We start from the raw sequence: 19,817 nt of genomic DNA on the forward strand, positions 1-19,817 counted from the left end.
ATAGATGGTTCAGCAAAGGTTACAGAGTCTTCGCAAAAATAAGTTGCGTTGTATCTCTAACAATGAACAGTATGAAAAGGAAGTTAAGAAAACAATTCCATTTACAGTCATATCAAAAGGATAAAATACTTAGGGATTAACTAAGGAAGTGAAAGACTTGTGAACTGAAAAGTAGGAAACAATGATGAAATAAAGAAGACACGAATAAATGGCTATGTTTAACAGATGTCTATGGATTGGAAGACTTAATATTGTTAAGATGTCAATACCACCCAAAGTGACCTATAGATTTAATGCAATCCCCAATAAAATCCTAAAAAAAGCAAAAATAGAAAAATCCATTCTAAACTCCATATGGAATCTTAAGGTATCCCTAATAGCCAAACAATCTTGAAAAAGAACAGTTTTGGAGGGCTCACCTTCCTGATTTCAAACTTACTACAAAGCTACAGTGATCAAAACAATGTGGTCCTGACATAAAGACAGACATATAGGGCAATAGAATAGAGAGCTCAGATATAAACCCTTGCATATATGGTCAAATGGTTTTCAAGAAGGGTGCCAAGTCCATTCAGTGGGGACAGTACAGTCTTTTCAACAAATGTATCTGGGAAAACTGGATATCTACTTGCAAAAGAATGGAATTGGGTCCTTACCTAGCACCTTGTACAAAATTGATTCAAAATGGATCAAAAACCTGAATGTATGAAAACTATAAAACTCTTATACGAGAATATAGGGCAGAAGCTTCACAAGTTTGGATTTGAGAATGAATTCTTGGATGTTAAGACCCAAGGTACAAGTAACCAAAAAAATATAGACAAATGGACTTCATGAAAATTTAAAACTTATATTCATGAAAGGACACAATCAACAGAGTAAAAGGCAACCTGCATAATATGAGAAGATATTTCCAAGTTATATGTCTGATGAAGAACTAATATTCAGAGTATAGAGAGAACTCCTAACAATCAACAACAAAAAGCAAATGAACAAAGAACTTGAATAGACATTTCACCAAAGAAAATATATGAATGGCCAATAAGCATGTGAAAAGATGCTGAAAATCCCTAGTCATTAGAGAAATGTAAATCAAAATCACAGTGAGATACCACTTCACATTCATTAGGGTGATTACTATCAAAGGAAAAACAGAAAGGAAAGGAAGGAAAAGGAAATAACAAGTGTTGGTGAGGATGTGGAGAAATTGAGACTCTTGTGCACCACTGGTGGAAATATAAAATGGTTCAGCCACTATGGAAAACACTATAGATGTTCCTCACAACATTTAAAATAGAATTACCATATGATCCAGCAATTTCACTTCTGGATGTATATCTAAAAGACTTGAAAGCAGGATCTTAAAGAGATATTTGTATAATTACATTTATAGTCAGCATTATTCACAGTAGCTGAAACATGGAAGCAGCCCATGTGTCCATCAACAGATGAATGGATAAACAAAATGTGGTATGTATATATATATATATATATATATATATATACACAGTGGAATATTGTTTAGCTTTAAAAAGGAAGGAAATTCTGACATAAGCTATAACATCAGTGAACCCTGAGGATATTATGCTACGTGAAATAAGCCAGTCACAAAATGATAAATACATGTGATTACACTTACATAAGGTATCTTATGTAACAACAGTTCTATCATACAGAAAGTAGAATTGTTGCCAGAGGCTGTGGGAAAGCAGAAATGGGAAATTACTGTTCAATGGGTATAGAGTTTCAGTTTTGCAAGATATGTGTTCTGGAGATGGACAGTCATGATGGTTGCACAGCAATAGGGAATGTACTTAATACCACTGAACTGTGCATTTAAAAATGGTTAAGATGGGGCTCCTGGGTGGCTCATTTGGTTAAGCATCCAACTTCAGCTTAGGTCATGATCTCATGGTTCATGAGTTCAAGCCCTGTGTCAGGCTCTGTGCTGACCATGTGGAGCCTGCTATGAATCCTCTGTCTCCCTTTCTTTCTGCCCCTTCCCCACTTTCTCTCTCTCTCAAAAATAAACATTCTTAAAAATGTATAAAACTGGTTAAGATGGTACATACTAAATTATGTGTACTTTACTATAATAAAAATGTTTTAAGTTATTCAGGGCCCCAAAGAATTTTTATGTGAGCTATACCTATTGATACTTATAATATTAGAAATTAAAAATGAGAAAATTAAAAAGTATATTAATTCATTTAAAATAATAATAATAGGGTGTATAGGTGTCTCAGTTGGTTAAGCGTCCCACTCTTGATTTCAGCTCAGGTCATGATCTCATGGTCGTGAGATTGACCCCTGTGTCAGGCTCGGTGCTGGGCATGGAGCCTGATTGAGATTCTCTTGTTTCCTCTCCCTCTGCCCTTCCCTCTCTCACATGCATGCTCTCTCATGTACAGTTTCTCAAATAAAATAAAAATAATAAACAATTACATACATAAATAACATTTTTTGGAAAAATGACTATATTTTCCAAAACAAAAACAATTTAGTAAAAAGAATGAAATTTTTTCCACTTTTGCCACACTCTAATGACTGGCTTAGTAGAGATAGCTTCAGTATTTAATCTGTTGTAAATATGCTATTTGGTTGAAGTATATAAAGAAAATCTGACCTTGTTCACACTTACAGTTGGAAAAATAAAGATAATTTTAATAGACTTTTCAAATAATTCTAGATTGTCTTCTTTGATACTACATGAAAACTCACAAGTGATAGTTTTTTTATTTGACATGCAGAATCTGAAATCATACCTTGGTTTATCTTGCATTTTCAAATGGATATTTTGTTGATGCATGGTTTTGTAATATTATGTGTTTTGTTCACTGGACAATATTGATTCCCCAAGTCCTGCAGATCTTCCAAATGTTGTCATATTTGATTACACATATAAGAAGAGTAATATTTGTTAATATCACCACCAGTCTTTTCACACAAGTCCTTAAGGTCAACCTTCTCTCCCCTGCTATTGTGTGTGGGCCTATTTCTACTGTCTCTATTGTATGTAATTATTAGATATATTTGGTCCTGGTTCTGAAATCCTATTTTATAATTATGCTTTCTTTTAAATTTTTTTTGCACTATATGAGTTCTGTTTTCCTTGTTTTATTTACAATTGATTCTTCTGGTAATTTAGGAAATGTGTTTATTAATTTATTGTTAGAACATCCCCATATATTGTAGTCAGGGTTCCATATGTCTCCTACTTCAGGCTGAAAAAGGTTTACTTTTGTTTCTCATTATCCTTGTTACCTTTAGGTGATTTTCAGATTGCATGGGGAAACCACCATCTTTACTTCATTATTTTTAAACCAGCAATTCCAATATTTTTCTTAAACATTTTTGCTGTGAAACAGAAATGTATATAAAATATATACAAAAAAGTGCATAAAACATATATGCAACTTAAGAAAATTATTTTAAGTGAACATCTATGTAAACACCAAAAGAATTAGATCTTTGAAATCACTCCAGAAATTTTAAGTACAAATCCTTAAATAATATAATGTTAGGTTTGACTGGTTTTTCATTTTATATAAATGGAATCACCTGGTATATATATATATATATGATTTTGTACCTGTTTTCTTTTGTCAGTAGTATATTTTAGGATTAAATGTTTTCTGTACTTCTCTCAATCTCTCTCCTCTCCCTCCCTTCTTTCTGTCTGTCTGTCTCTCTCTGCGTGTGTGTGTGTGTGTGTGTGTGTGTGTGTGTGGTGTTATTTCACTATCTGAACAGATCACAATTTTAAGATCTATTTTATCGTTGTCACCAACAACATATATAATTCTAATATTAGAATTATTTTCACATATGGGAAATTGTAAACAGTGCTGCTGTGACAGTGCAAAAATGCTGTGAACATTTTTGAACATGTATTCTATCTTGTATAACCATGAGTTTCTGTAGGTTATAAACCTAGGATTGCTGGGTCATAGCATATGCACATCTTCAGATTTATCATAATAGATGATGCCAGAGTTTTCCCGTGAGCTCTGTATAAGTTCCCTTTGCTCCACATTCTTGTCAACACTTGATATTTTTAATTTCATTAAAATATTAATTTCCTTTTAATTAAAAGAGTTTTTAAATTTAGCCTTCCTGGGAGGGAAGTATGTAGTAGTGTCTTTTGCAGTTCTCTTAATAATGTGATAGAGCAGATTTTCATTCTGATTGTAAGCCCTTTGTGTATGGGTGTGTATAAAATAACTTGGCACTAGGTTACTTAGCTTTATAGAAGGCAAGGAAATGCAGTATGTTAGCATTATAGCATCAGGTATGCAGTGCCATAGTTCAACTCCCCATGAATTGTTCAGTTGCAAGATGGGTAAGTGTGGACCACTCTGGTTTATAAGATATATACTCTTGTATACCTGTATGTTTAACCATTAGATCCCTCGAGGGACACATTTAAGTGCCAGAATCACTGTAAGCACAAGGAAGCTGTGGCCTTTATTTTTCAATAGGCATTTATAGTTTATTGACAGGCTTCCAAGTGTAGATGCAGTTCACCAAGCCGGGGTCATTTTTACAATAAGTAATGTTGCCTGGTAACAAACTTGACCTTTCACGTTGATGTTCATCCAATATATTTCTGTGGGAACATTGCTGGAAGGTAAACTCGAGGTCATTTCCTCATAAAGGTCTTAGGTCTTTTGGTTAACCCTTTCTCCCTGGAAATAATTGGTGTCTTTATAAATTGTGTCTTCTAATCCATGGATATGGTATATTTCTTTATCTCTTTAAGATTTCTGTATTTTCTCACAGTAAAGCTTGATAGTTTTTTAGTTACACTCATGCACATTATTTGTAGATTTATTCCTTAGTAATTTTTTTATGCCACTGTGAATGGTCTTAAAATTTTTAATTTCTAACTGCTTTTGTTGGTGTATAGGAATGCAGTTAGTTTTGTACATTGTTTTTTGTACACAGCAACCTCCTTAAATTCTCATATTCATCCTAATAAATTATCTATAGGTTCTTTTGGATTTTCTATGTACTTAATTATATTATTTGCAAATAATGTCACTTTTACCATTTTGATTCTTTTCCAATATTTACAACATTATATCTTTTTCTGGCCTTAAAACTAGCTAAGACCTCCAAAACAATGGTAAATAAAAGTGGTGCTAGATCCCCACTCTCAAAGGAAAAATCTTAAATATTGCATCATTGAGATAGTTGCTGAAGATTCTACAAGTTAAGGAATCTTTTTACTATCCATTTGCTAGGACTATTTTATAGAATATAAATGGACATTACATTTTGTTAAATGTTTTTCTGTATCTATTTAGATGATTATATCTACACAGTTTCCCCTATCATTAGTTAATTTGGCAAGTTACCTCAATAGATTTGCTAAATGTTAAGTCAAATGTGCATTCCTTGGTTAATTGTCCAGTTTGTTCAATTTATAAATTGCTAGGTTCAACATACTAATATTTTTATTAACACTTTTGCCTCTATATTCATGACAGGTTTTCCTGTAATTTTGTCTTTTTCTATTGAGTTTTGGTATCAGGGTTTGCTAGGATCATGAAATGAGTTGGAGAATAAACTCATTTTTCCTATTCTCTGGAAGAATAAGTGTAATGTTGGACATATTTCTTCCTTGAATGTTTGGTGGAACTTATCAATAAAACCACCTGAAATTTTGTTTATAGGAAGGATTTCATTTACAAATTCAGTTTCTTCAATAGCAACAAGAACTATCCAGGCTTTCTGTCTCTTCTAGCTATACTTTTCTAGGAATTTGCTTTCTGCTTTTTTTTTTTTCTTGTTCAGTCATATCAGAGGTTTGATTTTGTCATTTCAAAGAAGCAACTTTTGGCTTTGTTGATCCTTTGTATTGTATGCATATTTCCAATTTCGCTATTTTTTGTTCCCATTCTATTTTATCTTTTCTACTTTTGAGGGTTGAGGGGTGCGTATTGCTATTTGGGAGTCTACCAAAAGTGCAGCTCTGCCCCTCAGTTCACTCTTCCAGAGCAACCATTACAAAAGCAGCTGTAAGAGCTTTGCTCACTCTCCAGTTACCTAGTCTGTCCAAGATCTTGATTTGAGGATAGTTATTTGATGTATCTTAGAATGTTTTCTAACATTTTGTTCAGCTTTTTAAAAATTGTGTTCAGGGTCGGCTGGGTGGCTCAGTTGGTTAAGGGTCCAATTCTTGATTTCAACTCAGGTCATGATTTCACCATTCTTGAGTTTGAGGCCCACGTCAAGCTCTTGGTTGACAACTCAAGAGCCTACTTGAGATTCTCTGTCTCCCTCTCTCTCTGCCCTTCCCCCACTCACACTCTTGCTCTCTCTCTCAAAAATAAATAAATAAACTTAAAAAAAAAAAAAACAGTTGGGGCACCTGGGTGGCTCAGTCAGTTGGGCGTCCGACTTTGGCCCAGGTCATGATCTCATAGTTTGTGAGTTCGAGCCCCGCATCAGGGTCTGTGCTGACAGCTTGGAGCCTGGAGCCTGCTTCAGATTCTGTGTCTCCCTCTCTCTCTGCCCCTCCCCAGCTCATGCTCACACTGTCAAAAATAAATAAACTAAAAAAAAATAAAAACCAGCAACCAAAAATTGTGTTCAGATGGTAGTCCTTTAATATAAGCACAAGTTCCTCCCAATATTAATTTAATTACAGCATAATCTTTCAGATTGTCTAGGAGTAAAATAATACCTTAGTTTCTCTATGAGAATAAAATGAAGTTATTTAAATTAAACACTTTGAAGAAGAATTAACGGTGCAAATACAAGTGTTATTGTTCTCACCACTGCTTTTGTTTTGTGCTCCCCAAATTGTAAGGTTTATCCATAGTTTCCTCAATTGTTTTTGAAAATTTGTAATAATTGGGGGAAGACTCCCAGAATCAGCAATAGGGAGACAAAAATGTCCTACAATTTTAGCAATAGTCGTATATATTTCACTGCTGTGGACTGACAGTTCTACTTCTAGTTCTACTTCTAGTTCTACTTCTAACCAATACTCTAAAATCCAAAGAGGGGCGGGCGCCTGGGTGGCTCAGTTGGTTGAGTGTCCTACTTCAGCTTAAGTCATGATCTCACGGTCTGTGGGTTCCAGCCCAGCATCAGGCTCTGTGCAGACAGCTCAGAGCCTAGAGCCTGCTTCGGATTCTGTGTCTCCTTCTCTCTCTGCCTCTCCCTCGCTCGTGCTCGCTCTCTCTCTCTCTCTCTCTCTCTCTCTCAAAAATAAGCAAACATAATTTTTTTTTAATTTTTTTAATGTTTTTTAATTTTTGAGATGGAGACAGAGTGCAAGTGGGGGAGGGGCAGAGAGCGAGGGAGACACAGAATCTGAAACAGGCTCTGAGCTGTCAGCACCAAGCCGGATGTGGGGCTCGAACCCACAAACCGCGAGATCATGACCTGAGCCGAAGTCGGATGCTTAACCAAGTGAGCCACCCAGGCGCCCCAACATAAAAAAATTTTTTTTTAAATAAGTAAATAAAATCCAAAGAATGGACAAAGGGTTTTATCAACTAAGTACTCCTAAAGCTTAAAATTTTTGGATCAATTGCCTTTTTAGAATCAATTAACTTAATATACACTGGACAGTCAGTCACTAAGCTCTGAAAAAGGTAAGAAGTAAACTAAGGCAACTACTAGTCTCAAGAAACTTACAGTTTCTGCTGAGGTCCTAAAGCTGCATTATCTTGAAATGTGAAATGCATGTTGGATAAGAGCACAGGCTCTGGAGTGGGAACACCTTGGTATAGATCCTAACTCCTTTACTTTTTAGCTGTGTGACTTAAGTTTCCTCAACTGAAATTGGGAATAATAGCACTTAAAGGAGTTGTGAAGATTAAGTGAGCTAATCCATGTAAAGGTTTTAACATTGCCTGTGGGACATAGTAAATGCTCAGAATATACTGTATGGATTAATGAAAAATTAAGTCTTTTTGTAGAGGGAAGAAATAACATATTGTAAGAAAAATTCTATATGAGAGTCAAAGGAATATTGAAAATTCCTACTGACTGGAGTTGGAGAGATTTCACATGCAATAATCTCTTTTTAAAAAAAAAACATATTTTTAAAGTTTATTTATTTATTTTGAGAGAGAGGGAAAGCACAAGCCAGGGAGGGGCAGAGAAAGAGGGAGAGAGAGAATCCCAAGCAGGCTCCACACTGTCAGCACAGAGCCTGACGTGGTGCTTGAACTCACGAACTGGGAGATCATGACCTGAGCCAAAATTAAGAGTCAGACACTTAACTGACTGAGCCACCCTGGTGCCCCTTTTGTGCAATAATCTTGAAGGTAAAGTGGAATTGTAGCAGTTGTACTTGAGACAGAAGATACTCCCAAGTGAGGTGACAATCTGTGTGATCAAAGACAGGAAGTAGGGGAGCTGGGACTAGGGAGGAGAGCATAGTGATTCTAGAGAATAGTTAATCATCCTGGAGAGTAGATACATTGAAAGAGATTTGGGATTCACTTCTCAAAAGTATTTTGATGTCATTTTGTGTGTTTAACAGTCATTAGATACTTTGACCTGTGCTTTAAGAAGTTTGTTGCTATGACAATGAATCAGATAAAGGGGAATTTTGAAAGACAGAAGACCTATTAGCAAGATTTTGCAATAGCTAGACAAAAGAAGATAGGTTATAGCAATAGGATCAAAATTTCCCATGAATTAACTTATATTAATAAGGGATGATAGGAGAAGGAAGAGGTCAAAGCTGATTCTGAGATTAAAAGTCTAGATAATTGGGACAATAGCAGTATCATTTGTAAACATAATGAAAACGAAGCAGGTTGTAAGGAAAGATTATAATTATGGGTTTGAACATATTGAGTTTGAATTTTATATGGCAGGAAGGACGGCCAGCTGGAAATGTCAACTTGAGATAGTTTGAACTATAAATGTATATTTGGGAATCATCTGCATGGAAGTGATAGTTGAAATCCTGGGAGTGAATCAGCTCAAAGTGTGGAAAGAGAAAAAACTATTTAGAGCAATACCTAGAGGAATATATATGTGCTTGTATCAGTGGAAGAAGAGGAAAGAGCAAAGAGAAAGCAACTATGGTGAGAGGGGTAGAGCAGAAAAAATGGAATTGAAATTTCTTACAGCTATTAAAATTTAGGAAATTTTGTAACAAGTTATTTGACTAGGTTTTCTGAAAGCAATCCTCTTGCCATTGATAGCAAGAGTAACTAGGTGGCCTTATTATCTTTAATATGCAAAATGCTATGTTAACAGAAACAATGCATTAAAATTATCTATACTAGAACACAGAACTATTAAGTGAAACAACGGTTTCAAGTCTTATTTCCTCTCCACAGTAATGTCTTCAAATTGGCTCTATAATCATGATGATTGGCATCTATTTGTAGTTCTTAGTTAAGCTGAGATTGGTACCATTGCATCCATATAGTAGCTTGATTTAGAGAGAAATGGAAGGATCACCTAATGAAGCAGATCAGTTCTTCAAAATCAGTCAGATTCTGATTAATCTGATCATAAAGTTATAAGAATGGCTTTTAGAAATCTCCTCTCTTGTACATAACAAATATAACTGTAATATCTGTGGTTTACTTTCCCAGTATGTTAAATAAAGATGTCTTCTCATACATCTGGTCACTGCATAAATAAAGAACTTTTAAAAAGAATTGTTCCAGCATCTGATAGTTTGGTTCTACCATTAATGGCCAGATTTTGGTGTTTTCCTTTCTTTGGAAAGCATTAAATTAAAGTCACTCAGAGCTGCTTTTTTCACCAAACTCATAAAAGTAGATACATTGCCAAGAATTCCAAGTGCTCCATTTTGTACATAAAGTATCAAGATTATCTCCCAGCTAAAGCTTTGTTTGCAAAAATATTTTTCACTAATCTTGAAGAATTCATGGCCTTTTAAGTTTCCAAAAGACCCTCAAAAATAGGAATTCAAGTGCTGATAATGTATTGGTAGTAGTAATAATAGTTGTAATTAACATTTATGGAGTTGTTTCTATGTGCCATACATTTTGCCAAGTGTTTTGCCTGCATCTGTTTATTTAGCAGCATTTATTGAGTGCCTGCTGACTCTTAGGATAAGTTAGTGAAACAAACATAGACCCCTGTCTTCACAGACCTTATATTTAGTGAGAATGGACAAAGTAATAAGCAGTAAGCATGACCAATAAGCATATTTTGGTAATAACCAAAATAAAGTATATGGACCATAGGATGGTAAGTACTATCGAAAAAACAGAGCAAGGTAAGGTAGTCAGGAGTGTGGGGTTGAGGTTGAATGATGGAGATGGGTTGCATTATTAAATAGGGTTGTCATAACAGGCATAATGAAAATGGTTGCATTGGAGTTAATCATGCAGATATCTGACAGGAGAACATCCAGGCAAATGGAACAATCTGTACAAAGATGCAAAGGTGGACCATGTCTTGGATATCCAAGGAACAGAAAAGAGGTTGATACGGTTCAGAATAATCAAGGGAGAGAGTGGTAATGAGCAATAATGGGTGGGAGGAGGGAGAGGCAGTCCTCTTACTATAATGACACTATGTACACTAGGTACCATTACAATCCCCATTTTGTAGATGAGGAAACAGAGACAGAGAAATAAATTAACCTGCCACATCAGGAGCCAGCTATAGCAAGAAACAAGAAATGACATTCATTCATATCCTGAAAGATTTGAAATTATTTAACTGCTTATTTATTTGTGACCCTCTGCAAAATATTAGATGAAAGATCAGCCATTCTAAAGTGGATGATTTATTGTACAGTGCTTCTACTTCAGTTTTATTTCTCTGCAGCCAATATGACCAGTTATAGGGCTTGTAATTTCATCAAAGTTTCTTCAATTACATATGACTTCTTTTTCTTGGCAGTGCAGCAAGCATCTGTAAGATACGTTTAATTCAAGGGTTTTGTTGTGTTAGGGTAAATCCAAAGTTTAGCTTAGTTCTTCTAGCTTTTTCATATTGAGCCTTCTTAGAAACAAGGATATATTTATAATCATAATGACATTGTGTGTTTTCCCTAATTCTTACAGAAAGCCACTCTGGGTTGTAACATAATGATAATGACTTTTGTACATTACCTGTCTACGTGCTAATGATGATTGGAATGAACCATTGCAATGACATTTGCAGATTATCTGGCCCATGTACCTATTACTCAAGCTGTAATTGAATCAGTGTCTTAGTAGTATAATTTGATACAGAAAAACATTTTAATAAAGACGATCCTTTAAATAATAGGAAATCTAAGAAAAAAATGTGTTTGTACCCAGTTCATTGATCCCCCTACCTCATCCATGGACCATTCTCCACTCTATTTCCAGGTTAAGTGACTAGAACTATTTGAAAATCACAGTGCAAAGTCACCATTAGATAAAAAGATATTTAATATTCATTTTTATACATGTCAAATTGACGTTATTAAAAGAACTATTATTTGTTCTAAAGTAAATACGTTATTACATTAGGAATTCCATTTTTACCTACTTCTTCATAATAAGTAGAATTGAACCTAAATTTATTGAATTTTTTGGCTTGTGTATTTTTCCATATTTACTTTGTATAGGTGACTACTTAATGAACAGCCCTTTGTAAGGTTGCTTTATATAAGAATTTGTTAATATAGCAGTTAATAAAAATATAATAAAAATAAGAAATTACATCCTTGGTGTTTCTTAGTCTTTTCACAGGAGCAGTGAATGTATAATCTTAATTTGGAGTTGATGATTTTAATTTTTTGGCACTAACATGCTTTTGTCAAGTGGGGGCATCATTGGTCTTTCTTAAGTAAGCTTTGTAGCGAGAATGGTTTGCATGTTAAACTTAAGTGATATTAGGGGTAAATAATAATCCTCCTTTCACCTTATTTTAGAGGGCCCTATTTTATGTTTATCATCAGCACTCTTAACTGATAGCAAAATTTAAAGTCCAGAAGCCTATTGTAGTTTTCCTTATGGTTTTCAATTGTACCAGCCTTACAATTACTATCACAAAATGTGGTTGTTATTCAGTAAAAGAAAGTGACATGGTTTTAAGAATAATAAAAGTTTAGGATAAAAATCTTATGTAGTTTTTTTTTTTGTCATCATTGTTTTAAATATATAAACAAGGGAAAAACCAAGTATATGCTTAAGATTTAGCCACACACACACACACACACACACACACACACCCCTAACTGACCTACAAAAGTAAATATCAGTGATAATTAGAAGATATTTTGAGCAAATCCAAATTACACACTGTTGTGTGCTGTTGCTACCAATACCTGACTATTGCTAATAACTCTAAATCTGTTTTGCCATCATAAAATTTATATAAGAAATATGTTTGAGTATGATTACCATTGTGCTATCAAAAATATGATTACTGTATTAAAAAAAAACTTAATAGGATCTTGGTCTTTCCACTGCTAACAATTTGTGCTACAGTTAGATTTCAAAATACATTATTTTTAATCTAGTCAAAAAGGAACTATATTTATCCATGATTGTATTTGAGGAAAATTTTTTAGGGTATAAGAGTTACACAGATATTCAGACTTAAGTATTTAAATACTTCAATATAATGTTTCCATCAGTGTAGCTCTTGGCTTGTTCTTATGTATGAGTTTAAAATCTTGCATATCTACATCCTTGTCAGGCAAATGCCATAGGCTAAAACTGAAGATAATAACTTAAGATTCATGTCTCCTTCTTGGAGGTTTCATTTGTCTTGAATTGACATTTTTGAAGGACCTAAACTGACATCAAAGGGTTTAAATGATCTACTTAGGTCAATTAATGTTAATTGTCATCTTTCATTAAATTATTTTAATGTTTTTCTCTTTTTCTTTTTTTCTAGCCAAGTCCTATACCAAGTCCTGTTTTGGGGCGAAAGCCAAATGCTAGTCAGTCATTGCTTGTATGGTGTAAAGAAGTTACAAAAAACTACCGGGGAGTGAAAATCACCAATTTTACTACATCATGGAGAAACGGTTTATCTTTTTGTGCAATATTACACCACTTTAGACCAGATTTAATGTAAGTAGAACATTTTCCATTCCCTGTAAATTGTTTTGTAAATAATAGTTTCTTTAAAAACCTAAATAACTTCTCTTTTTTTAAGTTTATTTATTTATTTTTGTGTGTGCCCATGTGCACAGAGAGGGAGAGGGAGAAGCCCAAGCAGACTCCGCAATGTCAGTGCAGAACCCAATGTGGGGCCCAGACTCACGAACCGTGAGATCATGACCTGAGCTGAAATCAAGAGTTGGATGCTTAACCGACTCAGCCACCCAGGCACCCCAAACATAAATAATTTCATTAACGCATGTCCTGAAACAGTTGACTTTGTTTTCCTTATTACTCACACCTTTTGCTTTTTGAGAAAAGAAATGGGTGCCAAAAAGAAAAGTTCTCCCTTCTTGATGCCTAAAACCTATCTTCTCTTAAAAAAAAAAAAAAAAAAAAAAGTTTTTTCTTCTTAATCTCATACAAATAATTGACTTTAAATTATTATGAGGGGCACCTGGGTGGCTCAGTCAGTTGAGTGTCCGACTTCGGCTCAGGTCATGATCTCATGGTTCATGGGTTTGAGCCCCACATCGGGCTCTGTGCTGACAGCTCAGAGCCTGAAGCCTGCTTCAGATTCTGTCTCCGGCTCTCTCTGTCCCTCCCCACTTGTGCTTTGTCTCTCTGTCTCTAAAATAAATAAACATTAAAAAAAATTTTTTTTAATTATTATGAAAATTGTGTTACTGTTAAAATGAGATGAGACATATTAGCCCATAGCTCTTTGTACATTGACAACAAGGGATTACCTCATGGTAAATTTGGTTGTCAAGACGGGTCTCTGGTGCCCTGCCTTAACTTCTCTTTTAGATGGAAAGCTTCAGGCAATGAAACATGTAATCACTATATTCATTCATTCATTCATTTATTTACTTACTTTTCCACACTATTAGTTTTGTTGATTGAACTGCTGTGAAATTGCTAGTTACTCTTTGGTATTATTGAATGTCAAATTTTTAGATTCAAGTTTTTTTTTAAGCAGCTGTTTTTATCAAATACTGTATGTACCTACGGTGCCTTTTTCTCCCCCAGTGACTACAAGTCTCTGAATCCTCAAGATATTAAAGAGAACAACAAAAAGGTAAGAATTGCCAAGGAAAAAATACATAGTTTCCAGTTTGGCTCTTCTGCAGCTTTTATTGATTTAGGAAAAGTGAGGTTGTGTCATAAGGTCATAACTGCAGCTCACAGAAAGAAGATAGTCTGCTTCTTGCAGTGCAAATTAGGATGCATAGTTTACTCTAGGTTGTCTTACCCTAGGTTGTCATGGCCTTTAAAGATCACAAGTGCCAGACTGGCATCAAATTTTAATATATGTATGGACTTCATTCACTGTTAAATATTTGTTAAAGCATACTGTTTTTATTCGAGATTTAGCTTTTAAAAAGTGCACCCAAAGCTCTTGTACCATAAATGATTATGAGTTTAGAAAAATATGTTGGGAAGGAATGAGGGCAGGTATGCAAGAAAGCAAGCATATGTTCCTAGAAGCAAAAAGATAAGAACATTGGGTTTTGGTTTTTATTTTTGTTTTTTTTCACTTTCTGGTAAACTGTATAGTTTTTCCACATAATTAATTAGCATACTGAGGGCAGAGCTTCCTAATTACTGTGCAGGGGGATATTGATTCTTTTGGCCGTCAGGGTAGCTATGTGGGGCTGAGTTGCCCAGAGGCTGCTGGGCTAGCTGACTGTGGTTGCAGGCTAACTTAACTATTTACCCCAGTGCACAGTACAATATTATAACATGTATGTGCACTGTAACATGAGAAAGGAGGGAAGCACTAACTCAACACACAGTAGGTACTCATTGTTTTTTATACTGAATTGAATTCTTCAGCTGAAAAGTTAATGAAATACATTGTTGTCTTAGAATAGGAGTTCTTAATGTGGGAGCTATGGACAGAATTCAGGGGGTTCTTGAACATGACTAGGGGGAAAATGTATTTTATTTTCTTAATTCTTTAAGTGAAATTTAGCATTTCTTTTCATTATGAATTTTGGCAACACACCACTTTAGCATTAGCCATGCCTAAGACTTTATCACCTTAAGAATCTCAGATATTTTGGTATCACCTTGCAGTTGCAGTTGTAATACCTTCACATGTCTTTTAAGCTCATCACTTCTTCATAATTACAGTTGTTAATACATTCACCAGAAGTATACGTATTGCTGTTTCTCAAATTCAGTCTTACTAATATTTTTATGGTTTTATTTTTCATATAGCTGGTTTCTTCTGTAATCCTATGTATTTTATAAACATACAGCATTATTCTGAAAAGGGTGTATTGCCAAAAGGATTCATAGGACAAAGTGATTAATAACCTCTGGTCTAAAGTTTTCAGTCTACTTTAAATTAAATAATTAAAACCACCAATGAGTGTTAAAAAGTCCATAAATGGAATCTTGATAGAAATTCAGTTAACAGATGAGAATTTAATTCAACAATTTTTTACTTTTATTGCCCTCTAAACCCAAAAATTTGTATTGTCATTAAAAAAACCTTTACAAATGCCTGAGGATGGCCCTAGAGAAATACATTTTAAAACTGTTAGGTTTTTTAATTGAAATATGCCACCAAAAAAGGTAATCTTAAAATATCAGTGTGTTTTTCCTTATAGAAATCACATCTGTGGTAGGTATGCTACAGAGTAAGTCATTCTTGTGAATTATTTCTTGTATAATTTTGGAGAGCTTGTATGATAGTTCTATGCCTGCATTTTTTTGCATTTGAATAAAATACTAAGCTAATTTAAATGCAGATAAAAGCATAAAATAGAACATTATTATTTTTGTAAAGTGAAGCTTTTAAATTAATGTTTGAAATTTTGAAAAGGAAACATTGTTGATTTTACCTGGCTATGTATTTTTAAGAGTATGGAGATTTGCCTTAAGGTTTAGGTCACACTTCTTTACATTATTTTTTCAGGAACTTAATAATGATGAGCATACCTTGGGTTTACATATTACTACATAGAGAAGAATATCCTATTACGTTTTTTCTCAATTAGATCTTCTAGGGTAGATAATCATGGCTTTTTGAAAGGATTTTAATTTAGATGGTCCTATTCATTGCACAATTGAATAAATAATTGTCATACAATCTTTGCTTTTCATCACTTTGCAACTTCCTACCTGGTATCTACATTGAGTATCAGCTGCTACCTGTAGATTTATTTCCGGCTTCACACAATTCTTCCCGATAACCTCATCTGCCCTTGATTGGACTTAAAGCAGCCTAAGAAACAATGCATGTGTCTTAAGTTCCATGCAGATGCATAACATAACTGGCAATGACTTCTCCTTACCAATTAAATAACATCTAGGAATGAATACGGCCATTTTCTTTGAAAGACCTCTTTTTTTTCCGTCCTCACATAAACAGCTGAAAAGACAGGTGATTGATCACAGCAAAAGAGGTTAACCTAGGGGAAGATTCCTTTATAAAGTCTTGACCTCGCTTACAAGAAACCCAGTTTGTTTTTAAATGGTTTTTTTAGTGCAGTTAGTGTGCATAAAGTGAATTGCTACATAAAGCAAAACACCAGCAGGAGATTCCCCACAAGGAAGCTAATCATTTTCCCAGGTCTGTAAAAAGTACTGAATAAAAAAGGTATTTACCTGTGACATATGATCTTAACCAGTATGTCAGTGTTTTAGATAATTGGGAAATGTTTAGAATACTGCCTGTGGTGCTTTTCGTGATGGTCTGCAATTGATGTCTGTCAATCAAGTTGTCAAGACACATGAGGAGGAAAATGACTTTAATTTTCCTAAAACATGTAAAATAACAAACAGGCCTAAACATGCACACCAACTGAGCCATTCTCTTGAGTAAATATTTTGAGGTACCTATAATATGAAACACAGTGCTGTGAAAATTGAAGAGGTTTTAATATTGCAATTTGTTTTTCATTTTCTTTCTTACTTATTCCACAACATTTATTAAACTCCAGGAAGACTTTGAGATGAGGATTAAATTCAAAGGTAGAAATGCTCTTTAACATGTAAGTGCAAAAGACTAATTCCTTCTAAATTGTTACATAATTTCCTAACCTTTATTTTAAGAAAAACTTTGAGTTATGATCCTCCATCTAGGTTGTTACAAAGACTAGACATTTTATATTCCAAAGTGAGAGTGCAACTAGAGGGTCCTTACTTTTTCCAAGAGTATATCTGAACCTTTAGGCATATTTTTAATACTTCCTAGCAACACAGTGCTGTTTTCAAGGGTTAGTTCAGGATAGTAATAATTAATTGTAAATTGAGAAACAGCTTTGATTCTTCAAAACTAGAAAAACCTGATGTGCCACAGTCATTTTAAAGGCTAACAAAAATAATACAATGCAACCTCACATTCTCAACTAGGTTGTACTACTCAAAACATTTCATTCTTTCCAAAATGGATGAAGTGAAAATGCAATCACTCTTCTCATTATGAAAATCAGTCCTAATTGGGCATTTAAAAGTGTTACTATGTTCTTAGGCTTAAATAGTACTTACTTGTATTTTATACCAGGTAATCTAGGATTTCCTTCTTTGGGGATATCTAGCTCTACTTTTTCTTCACGAATCACTGCATTTACGTGATCATGGTAAAGAGAGATTGATGGGAATGATAAAGCTCCAGATTGATTATTATTTCTTTATACCTTAGTTCCTTATAAAAAATTATTCTAAGGGTTTTTTTTGTTTTAATTCTCATTTTTAAATAAATCCTCATTTATTGGGGAACATTTCAATTGTTATTAATTAAGAAACTTCTTTTTTCTTGCATCTATCCCACCTTTACAAATTTTGCGCATGAAATTTTGTTATTTCATGTAGCACTAATGTTACTAATGTAATATACCCTCCAACAACAACAACAACAACAAAATTCTTTAAAAATTTGCTTTTTCTTATGGTAACAAAGCTTTATTTTTACAACTTTATTATTAAAGCATAATTGACATATAACATTATATTAGTTACAGGTGCATAACATAATGATTCAATATATTGTAAAATGATCACCACAGTATATCTAGTTAATATCTGTTCTTTCGCTGTTTTTAAAATGAGTGGATTGTTTGAACTATTCAATATATCTTTGTTTTTCCTTTCTTTAAAGGCATATGATGGATTTGCCAGCATAGGAATTTCCCGGTTGTTGGAACCTTCTGATATGGTTTTATTAGCAATTCCTGACAAACTGACTGTTATGACTTATCTTTATCAAATCAGGGCACATTTCAGTGGCCAAGAACTGAATGTTGTCCAGATAGAGGAGAACAGCAGTAAAAGCACATATAAAGTTGGAAACTATGAAACAGATACAAATAGTTCTGTTGATCAGGAAAAATTCTATGCAGAACTTAGTGATCTGAAACGGGAGCCTGAAATACAGCAGCCTACCAGCGGAGCAGTAGACTTCTTGTCGCAAGATGACTCTGTATTTGTAAATGATAGTGGGGTTGGAGAGTCAGAAAGTGAACATCAGACTCCTGACGATCATCTTAGTCCAAGCACATCCTCCCCTTACTGTCGCAGGACTAAAAGTGACACAGAACCCCAAAAGTCCCAGCAGAGCTCTGGAAGGACTTCAGGATCCGATGACCCTGGAATATGTTACAATACAGATTCAATCCACGCACAAGTTTTGTTAGGCAAGAAGAGACTCCTGAAAGCAGAGACCTTAGAATTAAGTGACTTATACGTTAGTGATAAGAAGAAGGATGTGTCTCCACCCTTTATTTGTGAGGAGACAGAGGAACAAAAGCTTCAGGCTCTAGACATCAGTAATAACTTGGAGAAGGAAAAATTAGAGAATTCCAGACCCTTAGAATGCAGATTGGATCCTGAATCACCTATCAAAAAACCAAGTTTATCTCCCACTTCCAAACTTGGATACTCATACAACAGAGATGCAGACCTTACAAAGAAAAAACGTACTTCCCTAAGGCAGACAGAGTCTGATCCAGATGCTGATAGAACCACTTTCAATCATGCAGATCATTCCACAAAAACAGTCCAGGTAAGTGAGTTAGAATGATGATTACCTATATTTAGTAAATAATTATTCTATTTTTTTGTATTTACAGACCACTTTAAAATACTACAACTGAGTAAAGGTAGAGGTAATTTCCCATTATATAAAAACCTAAAATATACCTGAACTTCATTTAAAGTTTATGATATAATATTTTAAGCCTAGAAATAAATCCAAATTTGAAGATTGAAGGATAAAGAATATTACCTTTTCAAATCAAAATATTATTTATCTATAAAAACAGAACATTTCACTATAAGAATAAGTCAAAGATATTTCACTATTCCATTTATTAGGAATATCATTCTGAAAATATGTAATGCTAAGTTAAATATTTCCCATTTAAAGTATTTTCTTCAGATATTTTAGTTGCATTGTAATTGATATCTTCAGTCCCACTGTTACTTGTGGTTAAAAATTCCAGTAACATCCGAATTTCTCCCCATGAGGGGAATATGATGCAGATTTGACCTTACAATATGTACTGTATTTAATTGAATCTCTGGCACCATCAATTATAAGATGTACCATTATTTTATGTACCAAAAGGAAAGGAAAACATTGCCAGAAAAACATGATAAATGGTTTTCTTATCGCATAGAATTTTTATTTTATACCTATTGAATGAATTCTTTTAAACTTATTCAAGCATGGATTTTTTTTCATCATATAACCCTCTTATGTATACATAAAAAAGAATTTAAGCAAAATAAATTGGTTAAGATATAACTGACTTAGAA

At 34.1% G+C, this 19,817-nt stretch overlaps 1 protein-coding gene across 11 annotated transcripts in view; it reads left to right on the forward strand.

The window, feature by feature from the left end:
- Window positions 1–19,817, forward strand: part of EHBP1 (EH domain binding protein 1) — a 372,579-nt gene that overhangs the window by 256,149 nt on the left and 96,613 nt on the right. For all 11 annotated transcript variants that reach the window (XM_047852777.1, XM_047852775.1, XM_047852780.1 and 8 more), the window contains 3 exons: window positions 12,838–13,016; window positions 14,079–14,127; window positions 18,160–19,062. In XM_047852777.1, coding sequence (XP_047708733.1) covers window positions 12,838–13,016; window positions 14,079–14,127; window positions 18,160–19,062 — 1,131 coding nt within the window. The remainder of the gene's footprint in view (window positions 1–12,837; window positions 13,017–14,078; window positions 14,128–18,159; window positions 19,063–19,817) is intronic.

The sequence above is a fragment of the Prionailurus viverrinus genome, chromosome A3, assembly GCF_022837055.1.
Source record: "Prionailurus viverrinus isolate Anna chromosome A3, UM_Priviv_1.0, whole genome shotgun sequence".
Taxonomy (NCBI): domain Eukaryota; kingdom Metazoa; phylum Chordata; class Mammalia; order Carnivora; family Felidae; genus Prionailurus; species Prionailurus viverrinus.